The sequence below is a fragment of the Citrus sinensis genome, chromosome 5, assembly GCF_022201045.2.
Source record: "Citrus sinensis cultivar Valencia sweet orange chromosome 5, DVS_A1.0, whole genome shotgun sequence".
In the NCBI taxonomy this organism is placed as follows: Eukaryota; Viridiplantae; Streptophyta; class Magnoliopsida; order Sapindales; family Rutaceae; genus Citrus; species Citrus sinensis.
In genome coordinates this window covers 2,083,959-2,105,194 of record NC_068560.1, presented here as the reverse complement: position 1 = coordinate 2,105,194, position 21,236 = coordinate 2,083,959, and the positions used below count along the sequence as shown (strand labels likewise).

Below are 21,236 nucleotides of genomic sequence, written 5' to 3'. Positions count from 1 at the left end.
TTTCAATACATAATTTATTATATTTATTTTAATAATATATTTTTTTATTGTAGAGATTTTAAATAAATATTTGCATTAAATACGTTCTACAATTAAAAACATTCTCACATACTAATATTGCTAAAATTATTATTTTACATAATATTCAATATAATTTAATTTTTTAACACATTTATTTTAATATTATGATTCTACTTATCATAAAATTTACTTTAATATAGTAAAATATATGTAATAGATTAAAAAATATTAAAATATTTTTTAAATATTGAAATTATTTTAAAATGTACGTATTATTACATTTATTTTAATATCATATTTCTATTTATTGTAAAATATTAGAGTTAATTCTTTTGAGATAATAAAGATAAAGGGTATAATCATCAAAAGGGAGTCTTGGTGTCCATCTTTGAAAACATAGGGGTGTTAATGATCATTTTTTCAAACTTTAGGGGTGTAGATGTCCTTTTCCATTAGAAAAAGAAACTTATAGAGAGAGAAATATAAGAATTTAATTAGATTTATTTTGTCTTTTAATATAATTGGAGAACGGTTTTAAAAGGATTACACAGATCTGCCAATAGTTATAACTCTGGCTTGAAGTTGAGGGCATTACACATATCCATTCACTTATGGGCCTTTACACTTATGTACAGCTAATTAAGACTAGGTTTGGGCGAATGGGCTTTTACAATCTTAAATGGTAAAAAAGATGATGTAAATTATAAAATTAAATTTAAATTTTAAAGTATAATAAGTTTGATTCAATTTTGTATTTGGAGTAATATAATAATATTTTTATTTAAAGATCAATTACTCAATTCTACATATCTTTGATTTTAATTGTAACGTGCACATATTTAAATCTTAAAATTTATAATAAGTATAAATAACTCTTACAAGAACATAAATGTTAAATAATAATATTTCAGACTTTTTTTATTTATAAAAAAAAGATGTCACTTACATTCAGACATCAAAAAAGAGAAAACAAACATGCCATTTAGACATATGCAATTCAAATCTATTCAGATTTTAGCTAAATTCAGACTCACTAAGATTTTAGATTAAAAAACAAACGCTACCTTACATCATGAATTCATAATTCATAATTAAGTTTATTCAAATGTTTTTATACAATTATTTTATTAGTTCAATATAAATATATATTCCAATATTCACATTAATAGTTAAAATCAAATAACATAACAAAATAACTGTACATTTAAATATTGATTTACAGGCATCAAACAAGGGATTGGATAAAAATTTGTAAAAATAATCCAGTCGTACAAAGTAATCATATTGCCATGCATGTGCATCCGTTTTCCAAATTTTGTCAGATTATACAGCGGATTCTTCGGGATTTGTATTTGACTTTTTATTAAATAATAAATTTTATTAGTTTCTTTGGAAAAAAATTTGTAAAAATAATCCAGTCGTACAAAGTAATGATATTGCCATGCATGTACCTCCGTTTTCTAGATTCTATCAGATTATATAGCGGATTCTTCGGGATTTGTATTTAACTTTTTAATAAAAGTGACTATGTTTTCCAGATTCTGTCCGATTATACAGCGGATTCTTCGGGATTTGTATTTGACTTTTTATTAAATAATAAACTTTATTTAGTTTCTTTAAAACCATCACATTGTTTCTTATAAATACTGACATGTACTCTATCCTTCATGTACATATCACATAAGGTCTCATTTCCAAGTTGTAAACTTTAGAAATACTCTTCTCACAATGATATTTCTGTCAAAATCTTCAACGAAAGTTGTTAAAAGAGGAAGAAAATGTGGAGAAACACCAGAAATAGGAACATCGGAAGGCGAAGACCAAGAAGATGATGATGATCATAAAGAAAGTTTAACCTTATCGAATCAGCAATTTACCAGAAATTATTCGAGGTGAGAAATATAAATTTCAAATTAACTTCATATTGCAACTTCTCCTGTAATTAACAACTATATATTCGTGAAGACCGTGTATATGAATCACTCTCCATATTCAGTAGCATCAGATTTAACATTCTACGATTTAGCTAAAGGCACTATTTTTCCACTCTTATCAGACATGCAGCCATGCAGGGCGAAACTGAGCAAGCCTCGTCAGTGCCGCCATTTGCTCTCAAGACGAGATTCAAACAGATAAATGGGGTAATTTAGCTTATGTCTTTGCTTAATAATATAATTTCATTCTCAATTATTTACTCACCTTCAGGTAATTAATTAATTGAGCCATGATCTGTTATTTACACTGCTTTAGCTTTGTGAACACTGATCAAAATATAATTGCATGTTCCCTGCAGGCGCTGTCAGCTAGTTCTGCTGCGACCGATGGATTGCATGTCCATAAAGAAGTTGTGGTATGTTATTGCTGTCTATTATTATAAACCTCACCCACCGATATTCATTTAACTTAACATGGAGGGGTGCCTATCAAGATGCCCTGATTTTTAAAGTAAATATATTTGAAAAAATAGTAAGTTGTGGGGTGGTGCAAAAAGCCTGAATCAATTTCTTAGGTTCATAACACTTACAGGGCTTAAACTTGAGTGACTAGCCAAAGAAAGCTGATTGAAAACACTCGGTCAAGTCCTGGCCAAGATCTGCTAATACAATTTCATCAAACAATTGTTGAGTAAAATTATCTTTAACTTCCAAATCATAATTGAAAGTCCTTACGAAACACTTCTTAATTACCGAATCAGTCCTAAATTGAGCCTTAATATGGGAATTAGTTGTGCAATTGTGTCATAGTTAAAATAAACCCTATTGTCGGTATATGTACAATCACCTCCGATTAGATTATTCATCTATTTATTGTTGTTATTATAGGTGAGGTCTGATGCATTGGAAGCAGCAGCACACGATGTGTTTCCATGTCGTAAACAAGCATTCATATGGGCAGCTTCACCTGAGGAAACAATGCCGGAATGGCCAGAACCAATGCACGTCTTTGCCGGTCCTTAGCTTAATGCCAAGTTACCAAATGGCGCTCATTTACGTGCAACAACAGTTAGAGATACAATCGGTGAAAGTTCGTGAATGTGCGATTGATCTCAAGTAAGTCTTATCGCTATTTTGATATCTGCTATTGAGATTTGGATTTAGTGCTGATATAAGATTTTTGCGTATCTTCTTACAAGATTGTGATCAGCACTGGATCAAGGTTCGTGCAACTGTTTAAATGAAAAATTTGGCCAGAACCAATGCACATTGGAAATGTTGTTCGACCTATCCTGGCATTTGCATTGAGAAGAAACTAAAGGACGAGTAGAAATGAAAGCATCAACATATAATGTGGAGATAAGATGAATACATAAATCCATTTTTGGTTTACAGGTCTTTAACTAATTACCTAGTTTATCCATGTATTGTAAACAATGATTTAAAACATTGTTATTCTCTTCTTTTAAAGAGAAAAAAGAAAAAAAGCTAATTTTTATTGACATAAAAGAAAGTGACAAAATTTTTTTTTGACCATGACAGAGATTTAAAGATACTGTTATTTAATAAAATCACGTCATGTGTTTCGTAATTTTACTCTCGTAATAATATCACTATCACCATTGATTTATTTCAAATTGGATGTATATGGGAGAAAATTTTATTGGATAGAGATATACAGACGCGCGTTACGTTCGTCTCACTTAAAATTATACATGGGAGATATATATTTTTATTGAAGGAAAAAAGAGATTTCATATATTATTGAACCTTTAAATATGGGTACTTCACTCTAAACATAAAGTTGTATGTTAGATCATATCATTATTCATGCTTAACGATTAAACCGCCAATTAAATTTGTAAGGGTAATAATTGCTGTACATACAGTAAAAACTTGTAAAATTCAAAGAACAGGGAATGAAACATCTGTTTTAAATTAAATCGGGATAACTTATAGATAAAGCAAATGAGATCATCACCTCATTGCATTATTAGGTTAAAATATCAAGGCCACGACAATGCAGTTGGACAAGCCAAACATTGCTTACTCGCCAACCATTTTGAGACATGATTGATGAAAAAAGAGATTTCATATATTATTAAAAGTTCTTTATCAATTCGGCCTAATAATCACTCAATTGACAATTAAACAAACTTAAGTTAATAATAATCACTCAATTGTCAACACATTAAAACGAGTTAATTTTAACATTATTTTTGTCAGCATTCTGACATTATTTTGTCTCTTTAGCAATTTTTTTTAATTTTTCTCTGCAATATTTTTTTTAAAATAATTTTTTTCTCATAAGTCAGAAAACTGTTTAAGGTACAAAAAATTTACCAGCAGACTTATATTTTATAAAAGTGAGCAAATATCAAGGATAAAGATATTGAAACAATCATTGGAGGAGTAAATGTTTATGTTGTGTCTGTATTTATTTTCATGTCAAGTCCCATGTCTATCCTTTGGTGGATTAGATGCTTCTATATTTGTCTTGTCTGTCCAAATTTAAGATTTAACTTATTGTGCTGCGACACATCAAATTCAATCCCTTGTTTCCTTGCTTGTTGAAGATATATATAGGTCATGCTTGGTCCCTTGTTATATCTGTTTCATTACGCCCAATCAAACAAAAGGACAAAACAGAAAAAGGGGAAGGGAAAAAAGAAAAAAAAAGCTCTCTAATAATGTTATCATGATTTTCATCAGTAACACGAACAATTTTTAATTTGGTATGAAAGGATAGATCAATGAAGTGATATCTCATATATATCATCATATCTCATCTTACTGCATATATAAAATAGTCCTTAAAGGATAAAAGCACCCAAGTACATGATCCACAGCTTCTATGTGCACTCAAACAGGCTCAAAGGCCTCTATCTTATTTGTATCTTGAATCTCTTTTATTATCATACGGCATGCATAAGCTTCCAAAAGATAAAAGCACTAAAAAACACAGCCTATTAACCTCTCTATGTGTTCAGAGAGGCCCCGAAGGGCTCTCATCTAAGCTGTATCATTGTAACTAGAGGGAGAGGGTTTTGCCTCATGATTTTTAATAACAAATTTTTATGCACATACATAACACATTTTTAATCGTACATTAAGTCTTCTTTTCTTTCCATTAACATACTTTAAATTTACTTTTATTTTCTTTAAAATACTATTATACTTTACTCAAAATCGATGGGGAAAACCAATATTCATAAAATTTTAATAATGTACCAATATGTAAATCAAATTTATTCTAGAAATCATTAAATTAGAGCATTAAAATCTTATTTTGCAAATATGGTTTACTACACTCTAAAATCATAATAAAATATGAAAATGAGTTTGCATATTTCATTCGTAGTGACAATGCTTAAACTCGACTATCGTTCATATTCGCGGTTTGGTTCTCACTCGCAGTTTCTCCTAATCAAGGAAACAACATAGTTACTTTTCATAAATGTGAAATACGACTAACTGCACGCAATGTAGTTCAAAACGAACATCTATCCACAACACACAACTCTTGTGTCCATAAAATTACCAAAATACCCTCACATTCATAAAAATAAATGTCAATAAGACATGAATAAAATGATCCTACACCATTTTTTTGTAGTCCTCTTTCTTCAAAAGAATTTCATCAATTAACATTTATTTTTTATGCATCAAATATCCAATATATTATTTTTTTGTAAGAATAATATATTAATTCTCGGTAGGCTTATAACATTCAAGAATATTCATGTTTGCTTTCATTGATGTACAATGTAAACAAACAAATCAGCACTTTATTGTATCCTAGATGCATATTTGCTTAATCCATATGCATAACTCAATCGGTGGGAGAAAAATAACGTAATAAGAAAAGTGATATTTATAACATACTTTGAAGTAAATATTAATTTACTGTAGTTTATACTTTTTTATTATATTAGATTTGTACCATTTTTACCGCCATTTTCTATGACCATAAATATATGTTCCCCACATAATTATCGCATCTTAGAAATTTATAAATGCCAATAATATCATTATTCAATCATTTAGAAACATCTAAGTATTTATGTTTAATTTATCTCTCAATTAAAATTAGTGTGTGTGTGAACTCTAATTAAATGTTGATACGTGTATTGCAATCGAGCCATAAAGTGAATTCCAATTTCTACTTCCATTTTCTAAATGTTAGATATATGTGCGTATCAATGGATTCTCTTTGCTGGGCACTGATTTTTTTTTTTAAATTTTTTTCGAATTGCTCAATGATGCTTGGTCCACCCATGCGCAGTTCGTCAAGCAGACAAGCACAAGCATTTGAAGCTTGCTTAATTATTGATGGTGGTGGGGGCCGATTTTGTTTTCACTTTAGTGTAATAAAGTGAAGCACTGAAGCTTGCTAAATTGTTGGTGGTGGGACAATTTTTGTTTTCACATTAGAGTTTTTATTTGATTGATAACATATTAATTGTGTTATTATTTTATTAAATATATATATTTAATAAATAAGTGGAATTTACTATATTCGGTTAAAATTTTATTATAATTTATTTTGACATGACATTAATATAACATGATAATTGAAATTATCATTGTGTGATTATAAAAATATTGTAGGACTTTGAAGACAGAGAGAGAAACGTTTTGATAGTTTATGACTTTGAAGACTTGTAAAGCGAAGGTTCGTAGTAGATACATTCCATTTTCCTCTTTATTCAGCATTTACCCGGACACTGGATTAATGTTGCTTGACCCTACAAATATCAACTTGCGATTTTATATTTATTGAATCTGGCAACGAGTGGTGGTGACTGGTGATTGGTGAATTGCTAAATTATTAATGGGTGGTGGGCTCTGTTCTGGAATAAACAACAAGTGGAAGACTTGTTACCTGCATTTTGCTTGACCCTTCACACTTTCTGTTCAATTTTCTCATTTTGCTTTTCAAAACTCAAAATTCTGCTTCTTTCTTTGCAAAAAAAAAAGAGAGAAGAAAGAAAAAAAAATGTCAATCATCGGAGAGGCAATCCTTACGGCGTCCGTTGATTTGCTGGTCAATAAGTTAGCTTCAGAGGGGATTCTGTTTTTTGCACGCCAAGAGCAAATCAAGGCCGATCTGATGAAGTGGGCGAATATGTTGGAGATGATCAAGGCGGTGCTTGATGATGCTGAGGAGAAGAAGACGACTAATCAATTTGTGAAGAAGTGGCTTGGCAAGCTTCAGAACTTGGCTTATGATGTTGAAGACTTGTTGGATGAGTTTCAAACTGAGGCTTTCCGGAGGAAGTTGCTGCTTGGTGAAAGAAAATGAAATAAAGTTGTTTGGTTACTAAGAAAATGAATTGATAATTCTGGAGATATTTCCTTAACAAACTTTGATTTTTATTTTGCTTAACATTTAATTACAAAGCATCACCTGTTTATATACAATGCAATCACGGTAACTTCATTTAACTAATCCAAAGACTAACTGTAATCAAAGCTAACTAACTTCAGTACAATGCACATCATGCTTACAACCATCTTTAACTAATCTGCTGAGCTGTTAGCTGAGCTGGCACTGCTGACACACTTGCCCTGTAACTTGCTCTGTATTTTCTTCATCTTAGTCTTCACCTTCTTCTGTTCAGCATAATGAGCTGCTCTAACAGCCCCCCTCAAACTCAGAGGACAAAGATGGACATTGAGTTTGGACCTCAAGTAGTTAAACCTTACAAATGAAAGAGGCTTGGTCATTATGTCTGCAATCTGTTCTTCACTTGGTACATAGTGAATAATCAACTCACCAGCAAGAACCTTATTCCTAATGAAGTGCATATCAATTTCGATATGCTTTGTTCTTGAATGATACACAGGATTCTTTGCTAGTTCAGTGGCACTAATGTTGTCACACCATATGATTGGCTTTTCTATGCAACTTAATCCCAACTCAGAAAATAGGGATTGTAACCATGTCAGCTCTGCACTCACTGATGCCAAAGCTCTATACTCACTCTCGGCACTTGATCTGGTTATCACTGATTGTTTCTTAGAAGACCAGGATATCAAATTATTGCCTAAATAAATGCAATAAGCACCAATTGATTTCCTATCATCTAAGTCACATGCCCAATCTGCATCAGTAAAACTAGTGAGTGTTAAGCTTCCTTCTCTGAAAAATTTTAAACCATAATCTTGAGTTGCCTTTAGATATCTTAGAACTCTCTTGCATGCCATTAGATGTTGTAGTGTTGGTGCAGCTACATACTGACTGAGCTTGTTTACAGCAAACGCAATCTCAGGTCTGGTAAGTATCAGGTACTGCATTCCTCCAACTATGCTCCTATAATGAGTTGGATCTTCAAGATAGTATCCAAGTTCCCCCTGAACTATCTTTTGCAGTTTAGAGCCAGTACTCATGGGTGTATCAATGCCCTTACATTCAGTCATTTCTACCTTCAATAACAAATCTCTGATATACTTTCTCTGTGACAAGTACATACAATCTGCATCATATAATACCTCAATTCCAAGGAAATAGGATAACACTCCCAGATCCTTTAGAGCAAAAGTTTTGCTGAATTCAGTTATAAAACCTTCCAGCTCCTCAGTATTTGGACCTGTGATCAGTATGTCATCAACATATATAAGAACTATGATCATAGATGTCTTGATCTTCCTAACAAACAATGAGGTGTCAGAACTAGTAGTAGTGAAACCCCAGCTTATTAAGCATCCTTTAAGCTTGTCATACCAGGCTCTAGGAGCTTGCTTGAGCCCATACAGAGACTTGTGTAATTTGCATACAAAATCAGATCTCTGAGCATCAATAAAGCCATCAGGTTGAGACATGAAAACTTCTTCTGTTAGCTCTCCATTCAAAAAGGCATTATTGACATCCACTTGCCTTATTCTCCACTGATTCATCACTGCCAAGCTAAGTATTACTCTAACTGTAGCTGACTTCACAACTGGGCTAAATGTCTCAAAATAGTTAATCCCTGCCACTTGCTGAAAACCCTTTGCAACAAGTCTAGCTTTATACTTAGCTACACTTCCATCTGTATTATATTTGATTCTATACACCCATTTATTTCCAACCACATGCTGATCAGCTTGTCTTGGAACCAATGTCCATGTATTATTCTTAATCAAGGCATCATATTCCTCCCTCATAGCTTGTAGCCACTTTGAATCATTTAATGCTTCTTGCACAGTATCTGGTTCCTTGTGAGTAAGCACAGCAGTATAAATTTTGGGTTTGAAAATCCCTGCTTTACTTCTGGTTATCATCTGATGTGTATTTGGTTGTGTATATGGATAGAAAGAAGTGTTGCTAGGATGGTGACTTTGTATAGGCAAAGAGTGATGTGGAGGTTTTGGAATATTTTGTATAGATTCAACAATTGTTGGACATGTATGAAAAGGTGACCTGTCATTTATGGTAGCTTGTTGTGAATTCTGATCAGTTGCTGTCTGTTCTAGATGATCTGAGTGACTTGAACTGCTGCTTCCAGATCTTACAGAGTTCAGATTACCAGTGCTGTTATTGACAGGCAAAGAAGAGATATGATGGATTTGCTGTGGTGTATGGGAATGAGAAATTTGAGAATCAGTTTTAGCATGACTATGAAAAACAAACTCAGTGGCATAAGGAAAAACTGATTCATCAAAGGTAACATGTCTTGCCACATAGACTCGACCTGAAGGGTGTAAACATTTGTAGCCCTTATGTGAAGGACTGTAACCAATGAATATGCACTTACTAGAATGGTAGGCAAATTTATGTTTATTGTAATCTCTCAAGTAAGGATAACAAGAACACCCAAAACATCTGAGAAAATCATAATCAGGTTTGTGTTTGAATGTCTTTTCATATGGGGTTAAAAGGTGCAAAACAGGAGATGGAAGTCTATTGATGTGATATACAGCAGTATGAAATGCATCCCACCAGAACTTAAAGGGAAGTTGAGCTTGAGCTAAGAGAGTCAGACCCAATTCAACAATATGTCTATGCTTCCTTTCAACTAACCCATTTTGATGATGAGTGTGAGGACAAGGATGTCTAAAGATGATACCAAATTGGCTTAAAAACTCAGTGAATGGTCTATACTCTCCCCCCCAATCAGATTGCATCATCTTAATGGTTGTGCTAAACTGATTTTCAACCTGCAGTTTAAAGAGCTTAAAGACTTCTAATGCCTCAGACTTTAGCTTCAAAGGATAAATCCATGTATACCTGCTGTAGTCATCTACAAAACTTATATAATACTGATAACCATCTCTAGAAATAATGGGAGAAGGACCCCATAAATCAGTGTGTATAAGTTCTAGAGTTTTGGAGGTTTTGGTTTCAGTAATTGGAAAATGAAGTTTATGTGTTTTGCCCATTTGACAGGCCTCACAGATGTACTGATGCATTTGTTGCTTTTGATATGCAGGTAAATGAATAGATTTTGCTGTTTTGAGTATATGAGTTAATATTTGATGATTGGGATGACCAAACTTTCTATGAAGCAAAATAGCTTTATTAACTGAAGTTTTACAAGATGAATCATCAGTTTGATTACATGATTTCTGAGATTCTGTAACAACTCCAGAAGGAACAGAATTGAAACAACAACAAGAAAGCATAGACAAAGGTTTATTGGAACACATGTGAGAAAGAAAAGATGATGATAACTGAGAGGATGATGATGATTTCAATAACAGCCTGTATAACCCTTTCTCAGCAAGACCCTGCAGAAGTACCTGTCCCCTCAGAGAATCCTTCACAAAACAAACATTTCCAAGAAATTCAACAGACAAATTGTTATCAGTGGTAAGCTTCGAGATACTTAACAAATTTTTGGTAATGGAAGGCACCAACAGAATATCTTTAAGTACTATAGGTGAGTGTTTGTGTGTAGAATTGGAACTTTTAAAGAGAAAGGATGCATCACCAACATGAGTTATGGGCAAACCTTGTCCATTTCCAATAATGAGCTGATCTGCTCCAGTGAATTGATCTCTGATATGCATATTGGCCATGCTGTTAGTGATGTGATGCGTAGCTCCACTATCAAGATACCACCCTTCATCAGCTGGTCCTTCAAAATTTGCAATATAAGCTGCTCCAGGTACAGAATGCATATCAGATGAGTGATGACTTACTGATGCAACTGATGCATTCATATCAGGTGGATGGTACCCATGATAACCAGGATATTCTGTAGCAAACGAATCTTCAAATTGTGAAGTAAAGCCAATTTGTGGATCAAAGTTAGCCATATAAGCAGACTTATGCCCTCTGCCCCTTCCAAATTGTCTGGGTTGAGGAGCATAGCCATCAAAGTGTCTGTGCCAACAAACATCAGCTGCATGTCCAGCTTTATGACAGATTTGACAGATAAGCACATTATCATCAGATCCATTTCCATTGGGCATTGAAGTTGAGCCATGATTCACATTGAAATTATGCCTGTTGTTAAGCACAGGTTTATAAGCATATGCATTCATTTGCTGTCCTCTGCCACCAGCATTACCAGTATATCCACCAGCTGGAAAACCTCTTGAGAATGAATTGAAAAACATTCCTCTTCCTCCATTTTGATTCCTATTTCCAGCATTAAATTGCCCTTGATATCCACTATAACCACCTCTCTTATTATTTCCTCTAAACTGAGAGTAGTTAGCATTCATCATCCCATAGTTTGCACTAAAAAGATCTTTAGTATTATGATTTTGTTCCATTCTTGCCTCATGTGTTAAGAGTAATGCATAAGCATCATCATACGACATTCTATTAGCAGTAATTATTGAAGCAAGATCTAGAAATCCAGGTCCTAGGCCATTCAAAATTTGCATTAGCAGATCTTTCTCAGACACAGGGCTACCAGCACAAGCAAGTTTATCAGCAACAGCTTTTACTTTTAAACAGTACTCCTCAACAGACATATTCTCTTTTCTAAGGACATTCATTTCATACCTCAATTGCATAACTCTAGCCTCAGATTGTACTCCAAATTGTTTTTCAATTGATCTCCATGCTTCAAATGAATTTTCGCAATTAAGAACAGTATTTAAGATACCTTCACTTATGGATGACAAAATCCAGCCAAGCAAAGTTTGATCCTGAGCTCGCCAGTTGATGTAAGCTGGATTCGTGATTCTCTGTACTGATCCATCAGCTACTGTATTAGAAATGTATTGTTCTGGTATGATTTGATTTCCAGAAATAAAATCTTCAAGACGATTTCCTCTTATTGTAGTAAGAACTTGCTTTCGCCAAATCATGAAATTTGATCGATCCAATTTGACTGGAGTGCTGAACGAAAAGGAGATATGTGATGATTGATTTAGATTCATTTGATTTGGATTTGATGTTGTGCTACTGGAACTAGCCATTAGAGTGGCTCTGATACCATGAAAGAAAATGAAATAAAGTTGTTTGGTTACTAAGAAAATGAATTGATAATTCTGGAGATATTTCCTTAACAAACTTTGATTTTTATTTTGCTTAACATTTAATTACAAAGCATCACCTGTTTATATACAATGCAATCACGGTAACTTCATTTAACTAATCCAAAGACTAACTGTAATCAAAGCTAACTAACTTCAGTACAATGCACATCATGCTTACAACCATCTTTAACTAATCTGCTGAGCTGTTAGCTGAGCTGGCACTGCTGACACACTTGCCCTGTAACTTGCTCTGTATTTTCTTCATCTTAGTCTTCACCTTCTTCTGTTCAGCATAATGAGCTGCTCTAACACTTGGAAATGGAGATCCAGCTGCGGCTCAGGATCAACCCAGTAGCAGTCGTACAAGAAAAAGTAAGTTTCGGAAGCTCATTCCTACTTGCTGCACCACTTTTACTCCACAATCGATTCAGTTCGATTATGCCTTGATGTCCAAAATCAAAGAGATCAACGACAGATTTCAAGAAATTGTGACACAGAAAGACTCGCTGGGTTTGAACGTAAGTTCAGCTGGAGGGTCCAAAAAAGCCAGTCAAAGGCTAGAGACAACCTCTTTAGTGACTGGAGCCAACGTCTATGGCAGGGAAACAGAAAAGAAGGATGTTGTTGAACTGCTGTTGAGGGATGATTTAAGCAACGATGGTGGATTCTCTGTTATTCCTATTATAGGTATGGGCGGGCTGGGCAAAACTACTCTTGCTCAACTTGTCTACAATGATAAGCGAGTGCAGGATCATTTTGATCCCAAGGCATGGACTTGTGTCTCTGAGGATTTCGATGTTAAGGGGCTAACAAAAACAATTCTAAGATCCGTTACCAAGCAGACTATTGATGACAGTGATTTAAATTTGCTTCAAGAGGAGCTGAAGAAGAAGTTATCTCAAAAGAAATTTTTGCTTGTTTTAGACGACGTTTGGAATGAGAATTACAATGATTGGGTTCGCCTCAGCCGTCCGTTTGAAGCTGGAGCGAAGGGAAGTAAGATTATTGTCACAACTCGTAATCAAGAGGTTGCAGACATCATGGGAACTGCCTCAGCTTATCAATTAAAAAAGTTGTCAATTGATGATTGTCTAGCTGTATTTGCTCAACATTCTTTGGCGTCAGATAAGTTATTGGAGGAAATTGGCAAGAAGATAGTGGCCAAATGCGATGGCTTGCCCTTGGCAGCGCAAACACTTGGAGGACTTTTGCGAGGAAAAGATGATAGGTGTGATTGGGAGAGAGTGCATAGTACCAAGATATGGGAATTGCAAGAAGAGAGATGTGACATTATGCCGGCGCTTAGAGTGAGCTACTATTATCTTTCGGCACCTTTGAAACAATGCTTTGCGTATTGCTCATTGTTTCCAAAGGATTATGAATTTGAAGAGGGGGAGATAATTTTATTATGGAGTGCTGTGGGTTTCTTAGATCACGGAGAGAGTGGGAATCCTAGTGAAGATCTCGGTCGAAAGTTCTTTCAAGAGCTACGTGGAAGATCTTTTTTCCAGCAATCGAGCAACAGTATATCACGATTTTTTATGCACGATCTTATCAACGACCTTGCCCGTTGGGCTGCAGGGGAGACATACTTCACACTGGAGTATACCTCGGAGGTTAACAAGCAACAATGTTTTTCTAGAAATCTTCGACATCTATCATACATTCGTGGAGATTTTGATGGTGTTCAAAGGTTTGAGAAATTGTATGATATCCAACATTTGAGAACTTTTTTACCAGTGATGTTACATGGTCGGCATGGAGTCTTGGCTCGTAGCATTCTTCTTATGTTGTTCAAACTCCAAAGCTTAAGGGTCTTCTCTCTGCGTGGATATTGCATCACCGAGCTGCCGGATTCAGTTGGTGATTTGAGGTATTTAAGGCACCTTAACCTGTCTGGAACTGAGATTAAAACTCTGCCTGAATCAGTCAGCAAGCTTTACAACTTGCACACCCTTCTGTTGGAGGGCTGTCGACGACTGAAGAAGTTGTGTGCAGACATGGGAAATCTCATCAAATTGCATCATCTCAATAATTCAAATACAGATTCCTTGGAGGAAATGCCACTAGGAATTGGTAAGCTGACTTGTCTTCAAACGCTGGGTAATTTTGCTGTGGGAAAAGACAATGGTTCTGGGTTACGAGAGCTAAAGTCATTGATACATCTTCACGGGACACTTAAAATTTCAAAATTAGAGAATGTAAAAGACGTTGGTGATGCAAAGGAGGCTCGGTTGGATGGAAAGAAGAATCTTAGAGAATTATGGCTTCATTGGACTTGCAGCACCGATGGTTCATCTTCAAGGGAGGCAGAAACTGAAATGGGTGTGCTTGACATGCTCAAGCCCCATAAAAATCTGGAACAATTTGGTATCTGTGGCTATGGAGGTACAAAATTTCCAACTTGGTTAGGAGATTCCTCATTCTTAAATTTAGTAACACTTAATTTTGAAGATTGCGGCATGTGCACTGCCCTGCCGTCAGTCGGGCAACTGCCCTCTCTAAAGCATCTTACAGTTCATGGAATGAGTAGAGTAAAGAGATTGGGTTCAGAGTTCTATGGGGATGACTCTCCAATTCCATTTCCATGCTTGGAGACTCTTCGTTTTGAAGACATGCAAGAGTGGGAAGACTGGATTCCTCTTAGATCTGGTCAGGGAGTCGAAGGGTTTCCTAAATTGAGAGAGCTTCACATTTTAAGATGTTTTAAACTACGAGGAACATTTCCAGAATGCCTTCCTGCATTGCAGATGCTTGTTATTTACAGATGTGAAGAATTTTCAGTTTCAGTTACTAGTCTTCCAGCTCTTTGCAAATTGGTAATTGGTGGATGTAAAAAGGTTGTGTGGAGAAGTGCAACTGATCATCTCGGCTCACAGAATTCAGTGGTTTGTAGAGATACATCAAATCAAGTGTTTCTCTCAGGGCCATTGAAGCCGCGAATACCAAAACTGGAAGAATTGAAGATAAAAAATATTAAAAATGAAACATATATATGGAAGAGTCATAACGAATTGCTGCAAGACATTTGCTCTCTCAAAAGACTGGCGATTACAAGCTGTCCCACACTTCAATCCTTGGTCGCGGAGGAAGAGAAAGACCAACAACAGCAGCTCTGCGAGTTGTCATGCAGACTTGAATATCTAAAATTGAGTAATTGCGAAGGCCTTGTGAAGCTGCCACAATCATCGCTCAGCCTCAGTTCCTTGAGAGAGATAGAAATCTGCAAGTGCAGTTCCCTTGTTTCCTTTCCTGAGGTTGCTCTGCCTTCCAAGTTGAGGAGAATTAAGATTAGAGAATGTGATGCACTGAAATCGTTACCAGAGGCATGGATGTGCGACACCAATTCGTCTCTCGAGATCTTGAAGATTGAGGATTGCCGATCGTTGACATATATTGCTGCGGTCCAGCTACCATCGAGCCTTAAGAAGTTGCGGATCCGCCGTTGCGATAATATAAGGACTTTGACAGTGGAAGAGGGCATCCAGTGTAGCAGCGGCAGAAGGTACACCTCATCTCTTCTCGAGGAGTTGGAAATTTGGGATTGTCCATCACTGACATGTATATTTTCAAAAAACGAGTTACGTGCCACGCTTGAGTCCCTTGAAGTTGGCAATCTACCTCAGTCTCTTAAGTCCCTTTATGTTTGGGATTGTCCAAAGCTGGAGTCAATAGCAGAAAGGTTGGACAACAACACATCTCTTGAAACAATCAGTATTTCTAAGTGTGAAAATCTGAAAATTTTACCGAGTGGTTTACATAATCTCCGCCAGCTTCGAGAGATTAGCATAGAGGAATGTGGAAATCTGGTGTCCTTTCCCGAAGGGGGATTGCCTTGTGCGAAACTCACGGGGCTGGTGATATTTAATTGTGAGAGACTAGAGGCCTTACCCAAGGGATTGCACAATCTGACCTCTCTTCAAGAATTAAGAATAGGAGGTGAGCTTCCAAGCCTTGAAGAAGATTATGGCCTTCCCACCAACCTTCATTCACTTCATATTCGGGGTAATATGGAGATTTGGAAGTCAATGATTGAGCGGGGACGGGGATTTCACAGATTCTCCTCTCTGCGAGAACTCATAATCGACGGATGCGATGACGACATGGTGTCATTTCCACTAGAGGACAAAAGATTAGGGACCGTGCTTCCTCTTCCTGCCACTCTAACATCTCTGCGGATTGAAGATTTTCCAAATCTGGAACGCCTATCTTCTTCAATTGTTGATCTTCGAAACCTCACTGAATTGGTTCTCCGGGGATGTCCCAAGCTCAAATACTTTCCGGAGAAGGGCCTGCCTTCCTCACTTTTGCAATTATACATCTGGAGTTGTCCGTTGATAACAGAGAAGTGCAGAAAGGATGGAGGACAATATTGGGACTTGTTAACCCATATACCTTTTGTTGCTATAGTTGACAAATGAGTTTTTGGTGATTGAACAGAGGACGGCTGAAATATTTTATTGTTAGCGTTATTATTATTATTTTAAATCGGGTGTGTTTGTGTATGTAATTTTAAAATTAAAATCTCAATTGAAAACTATTTTAAATTAATATGGTTTGGTGTCGGTGGGCTTTTTGTATTGTATATAATGGGTTTTCGAATTTTTTTTATTAAATGGTGGAATGCTTTAAATTTAAGAAATGGTAGAATAACGTAACGGGTTTGCATTATTCAGCAGAGGAGGACTGTATTAATGTATGAATTAATTAGCCCAGGAGGACTTTGGCAAAAATTGTTTTGAAATAGATTGGAAATTGGTTTTTGGTGATATTTTTGATTTGTGAAAGGATGGACGACTGGAATATTTTATTATTATTAGTATTTTCTTTTTTCAAATTAGGCGTTGAAATGGATGGTAAAAGGAGTTTTTGATAATTGAACAGAGGATGACTGTCTTCCTCACTTTTGCGATTATGGATTTGGAGTTGTCCGTTGATAGCAGAGAAGTGCATAAAGGCTGGAGGACAATATTGGGACTTGTTAAATGAAATATTTTTCACTTTTGCGATTATGCCTCTTGTTGTAATAGATGAAAAATGAAATATTTTATTATTAGTATTTAAAAAAAAATGGGCGTGTTTTTGTATGTAATTTCAAAATTCAAATCTCAGTTGAAAACTAATTTAAATTAATATGGTTCGGCGTCGGTAAGTCTTTATCATGTATATAAGGCCAATGGGTTTTCGAATTTTTTAATTAAACAATAAAATGCTTGTAAAAAGAAAATGAGTTTGCATTATTCAGCTGTTGAAACTTCATTTTCTTTTATTTATCCTTCTGCTGTACGGTTATATACGGTTAAATTAATATGGTTCGGCGTCGGTGAGTCTTTATCATGTATATAAGGCCAATGGATTTTCGAATTTTTTAATTAAACAATAAAATGCTTTGTTCAGCTCTTGAAACTTTAATTTCTCTTCATCAGACTTCGGCAAATGCGTGTGTATCTTCTCTTTATGAATTGGAATATGACTTTTTTTTTCTTCCTCCTTAAAATTCATAATAAGTTTTGGAGAAAAAGATTTTTTTTTTAATTTTTATTAATAAAAACCAAGCTCATTAATTCTTTTACTACTGTAGGACTAGGATTTATAAAAAGTACTTTATTGTTGTTACCATTATTTCGTCTACGTATAATCTAAATTGTAAATTGTTAATATGCTGACTATTTTAAATGTTTAATATTTGAAAATTATTTACATTTTTTGTATACGCCGTGTGTCTATATACACACACATATACATACAATAAAATTGTAATTATTTTGATCGTGTACAGGAGTAATCTCATTAATTTGCTGGAAGATCTTGGGATGTTGGGTGCTCTTTCTATTGTTATACAGCGTCCGCTTATATATATATATATTATTAACAATAAACCAAGTGTATTAATTTCTTTTAGTGCTGTAGGACTACGGATTTATGAAAAGCACTTTATTGTTGTTAATACATACAAGTCATCCTCAAAAACCCATCAAAGTACAATAAACAGAAAATCCAAAGAGAAACATCTCACAACAAAACCAGGAAAAGATCATAAGCGAAAAGCACATCAAGCAAAGCAAGCACTTCTTCCTTTAATCAATTACATTTAAGCTTTCGTGGCGTTAATATCTTCACCGGAAGAATTACCAGCAGCCTCTTCATCAATGTTGATAACCTTAGGCTGCAAGCTTTGGCACTGTGATCCTCACCCATTTTCCAAATGAGCATTAACATGTTCCAACTCAGCACTCATTGTATTACTTCGACCTTTATCCATCTCCCCCTTCAATGTCAACACAAAAGTCTGACTGCCCAGTAATTTTCATTAAATATATTATCTACTGCAATTACTAGTTTTTACTGTCACTTGAGGAAAAAAGGCAACAGGTAAACAATGTGCTGAGTTCATATCTGATATTCCATCATCCAAAAACTTCTGTGGTGTATCTAGACTAGTATGTGTGCAAACAAGGCAATAAGCACTATTACTTGTTCCAAGAATAGCAAAGAAAATCTGCCAAAAAATGACATCTTCAACTATGTCAAAAATAACACAAAAATAAATCAGAAATATATCATACCTTGATTGCTAAACTTGTTAACCATTGCTTCGGTAAGTGTCTGGTTAGATGTTCAAGGCGAGGTGAAAACAATCGAAGAGATTCACAATTGCCACATGGCTCTTGAAGGAAAGACAATATTCTTGAGAAACAAGTGGAGAAGAAAATTAGGAATGTGGATTGTTTTACTCGTATACAAAAGAAGAGAAAGAGGCAATTAAGCATCTTTAAGTTTGGCTAGTTTATTCATGCAGCATTCACAAACTGTCTTTTATAATTGGACTGGAGAGTGGAACATCTACAAATAAAAATTGCAGGTCTTGATCCATTCCAGATCTCAAAAAGTTCTTCATTTTACACGTAGATCAATAAGTAGGTCAGGTGCAAATATCTCAGGTCCAATATATATATACGAGTACATCCCAACCCGTATGTTTACATAAAAAGACTAGACGAATAACAAGCATGTGCAACGTAACTCACAGCAACAACACATTCCATGGTCAAGTTGAATAAACAGATAGATAACATGAGAATCAAGATTTCATCAAACCAAATAAATTAACAAATCCAAAAATACATTTAACTACTAGAGGGGACATGATGCAAAAGGAATAAAGGACACCATTAGATAAAATTTCATATTACAGCATTTGTCCAACAGACATAAGAAAGACCACAAAAACAATACAAATTATCACAAATAGCATGAAGTGGAAGTAGTCTGAAGCAATCCTAATGAGGATAACAGAAGACAAGCAATTGGTCCATAGAGCTCTACATATTGAGAACAAAAAATAACAAGATTGTTTCATACGTTATTTGTTACAAACAAGTAAAAGACCAATAGATTCACTCCTAAACTAATATGAATGCTCCAAGTTCACATGCAAAGAAATTGAAATAATGCATCAGGGAAAACTGAATCTAGGACAGACAATTCAAAAATTACTTGTCCAGAGAAGTAATAAAAAATGATGAGTGGTGAAGGTTTTCTCACATCAGCATTTAGTGGAATATGGTGGTACATTTTCATGAAGTCAGCAATCAGATTCTGGAATCTTTTGGTTCCAGCTGGTGGCTCATATGGGAAAAAAGAATGCTCCTTTAGAGCACTGGCAAGACAAGCTAGGAATGGAATCTTCTCATCAGCAACCAAATCATCTTCGAAATATAAATCCAAAGAACTGCTGATCTCATAGAAGCCATTTTTCAGAAACTCAAAAATTTTCTTAACTTGTCCAGAAATAAAAGTTGATATCATTTTAGCTCACTTCCCTGGTCAGAGCAATTACCAAGAACAAGCTACAAACATTAAGAAGTTACAAACTTTTCATATGGCTCAACTATAGCCTCTAAGACTATATATATAGATCATGAAGAATCTAGAAACATCTTCCACTCACCAGCTGCCTTTTGGGTTTGTTGTAAGAAACCCAGAATTTTCCTGCCTTATAACGGTCAGTAAACAACCTTGAATCACGTGCTTAACTCGTGCTTCAATTAGTGACCAAAACAACTGCTAAATCCGTATAAAGTACGTGAAATCACGTGAAGAACATGTGATTCACTTACTGGAAGTAAAAGACAATACACAGATGTCATATATATTCTCCTGTTTCATCCAGAAACCGACAGGGCATGCACAATCAAGGATACAAACCAACATGTCAGAAACTTCTAAAACTCATTTTTAAGCTTACAATTCAACACCTCTCTTTTAAGATCCTTTTCAATAATTTTCAGTTTTCTGACAAATGCAACATAATATGGTCATGTCCTACTTAATAACACAAAGCATAAACGTAGCTCTTATATTTTTCATACTCAGCCAAAGTTGTTGAACATATAAATACTCATGTATTCAGTATTCTTTATTAAATTAGTATGATTAGACATAATTAAAATAAAAATCAGATAATTATGATGATTGTATTAGTTAGCCAGATTGGTGTTATTTTGTCTAATTATCAAGGAGAACATTTAATTATATATAATATGTCCTTTGCATTTTCTCTTTTAATTAAAATCATAAAAAGACTTGCAATATAGACCATGTATCTATTATGTTGTTTATGGGAGTGAATTGTTGTTGTTTTTGTGATTGTCAAATATTTTCTCTTTTAGTGAATCATAAAGAACTAGCAATCCTATAAATTAATTAGTACGAGCTAGCTAGCTGAATGTTCAATGTTAATTGCACTTTTGAGCTACGTATGGCATGGTATGCTCGGGCAATGAAATTGAGTTTTGAGTTTCTGTCCTATGATGTTGTTCAATCAAGCAACTTTATTCTTCAGTGATAGACACAAATGAA

General features: G+C 34.7%; 2 protein-coding genes across 12 annotated transcripts in view; one reads left to right on the top strand and one right to left on the bottom strand.

Annotated features, from left to right (window-relative positions):
- The window catches only part of LOC127902569 (uncharacterized), a 100,754-nt gene that overhangs the window by 9,881 nt on the left and 69,637 nt on the right, over nt 1-21,236 (bottom strand). The gene's annotated exons all lie outside the window — the stretch shown is intronic.
- LOC127902564 (putative disease resistance RPP13-like protein 1) overlaps nt 1-21,236 on the top strand; it is a 121,153-nt gene that overhangs the window by 38,265 nt on the left and 61,652 nt on the right. The window contains exon 2 of one of the 7 annotated variants that reach the window (XM_052442027.1): nt 15,215-16,313. The exons of 4 other annotated variants lie outside the window; for them this stretch is intronic. In XM_052442027.1, the coding sequence (XP_052297987.1) occupies nt 15,215-16,313 (1,099 nt within the window). Of the gene's footprint in view, nt 1-12,691; nt 13,991-15,214; nt 16,314-21,236 lie in introns of those variants that run through there. 2 more of the 7 variants (XM_052442024.1, XM_052442028.1) reach the window with 2 other exon arrangements.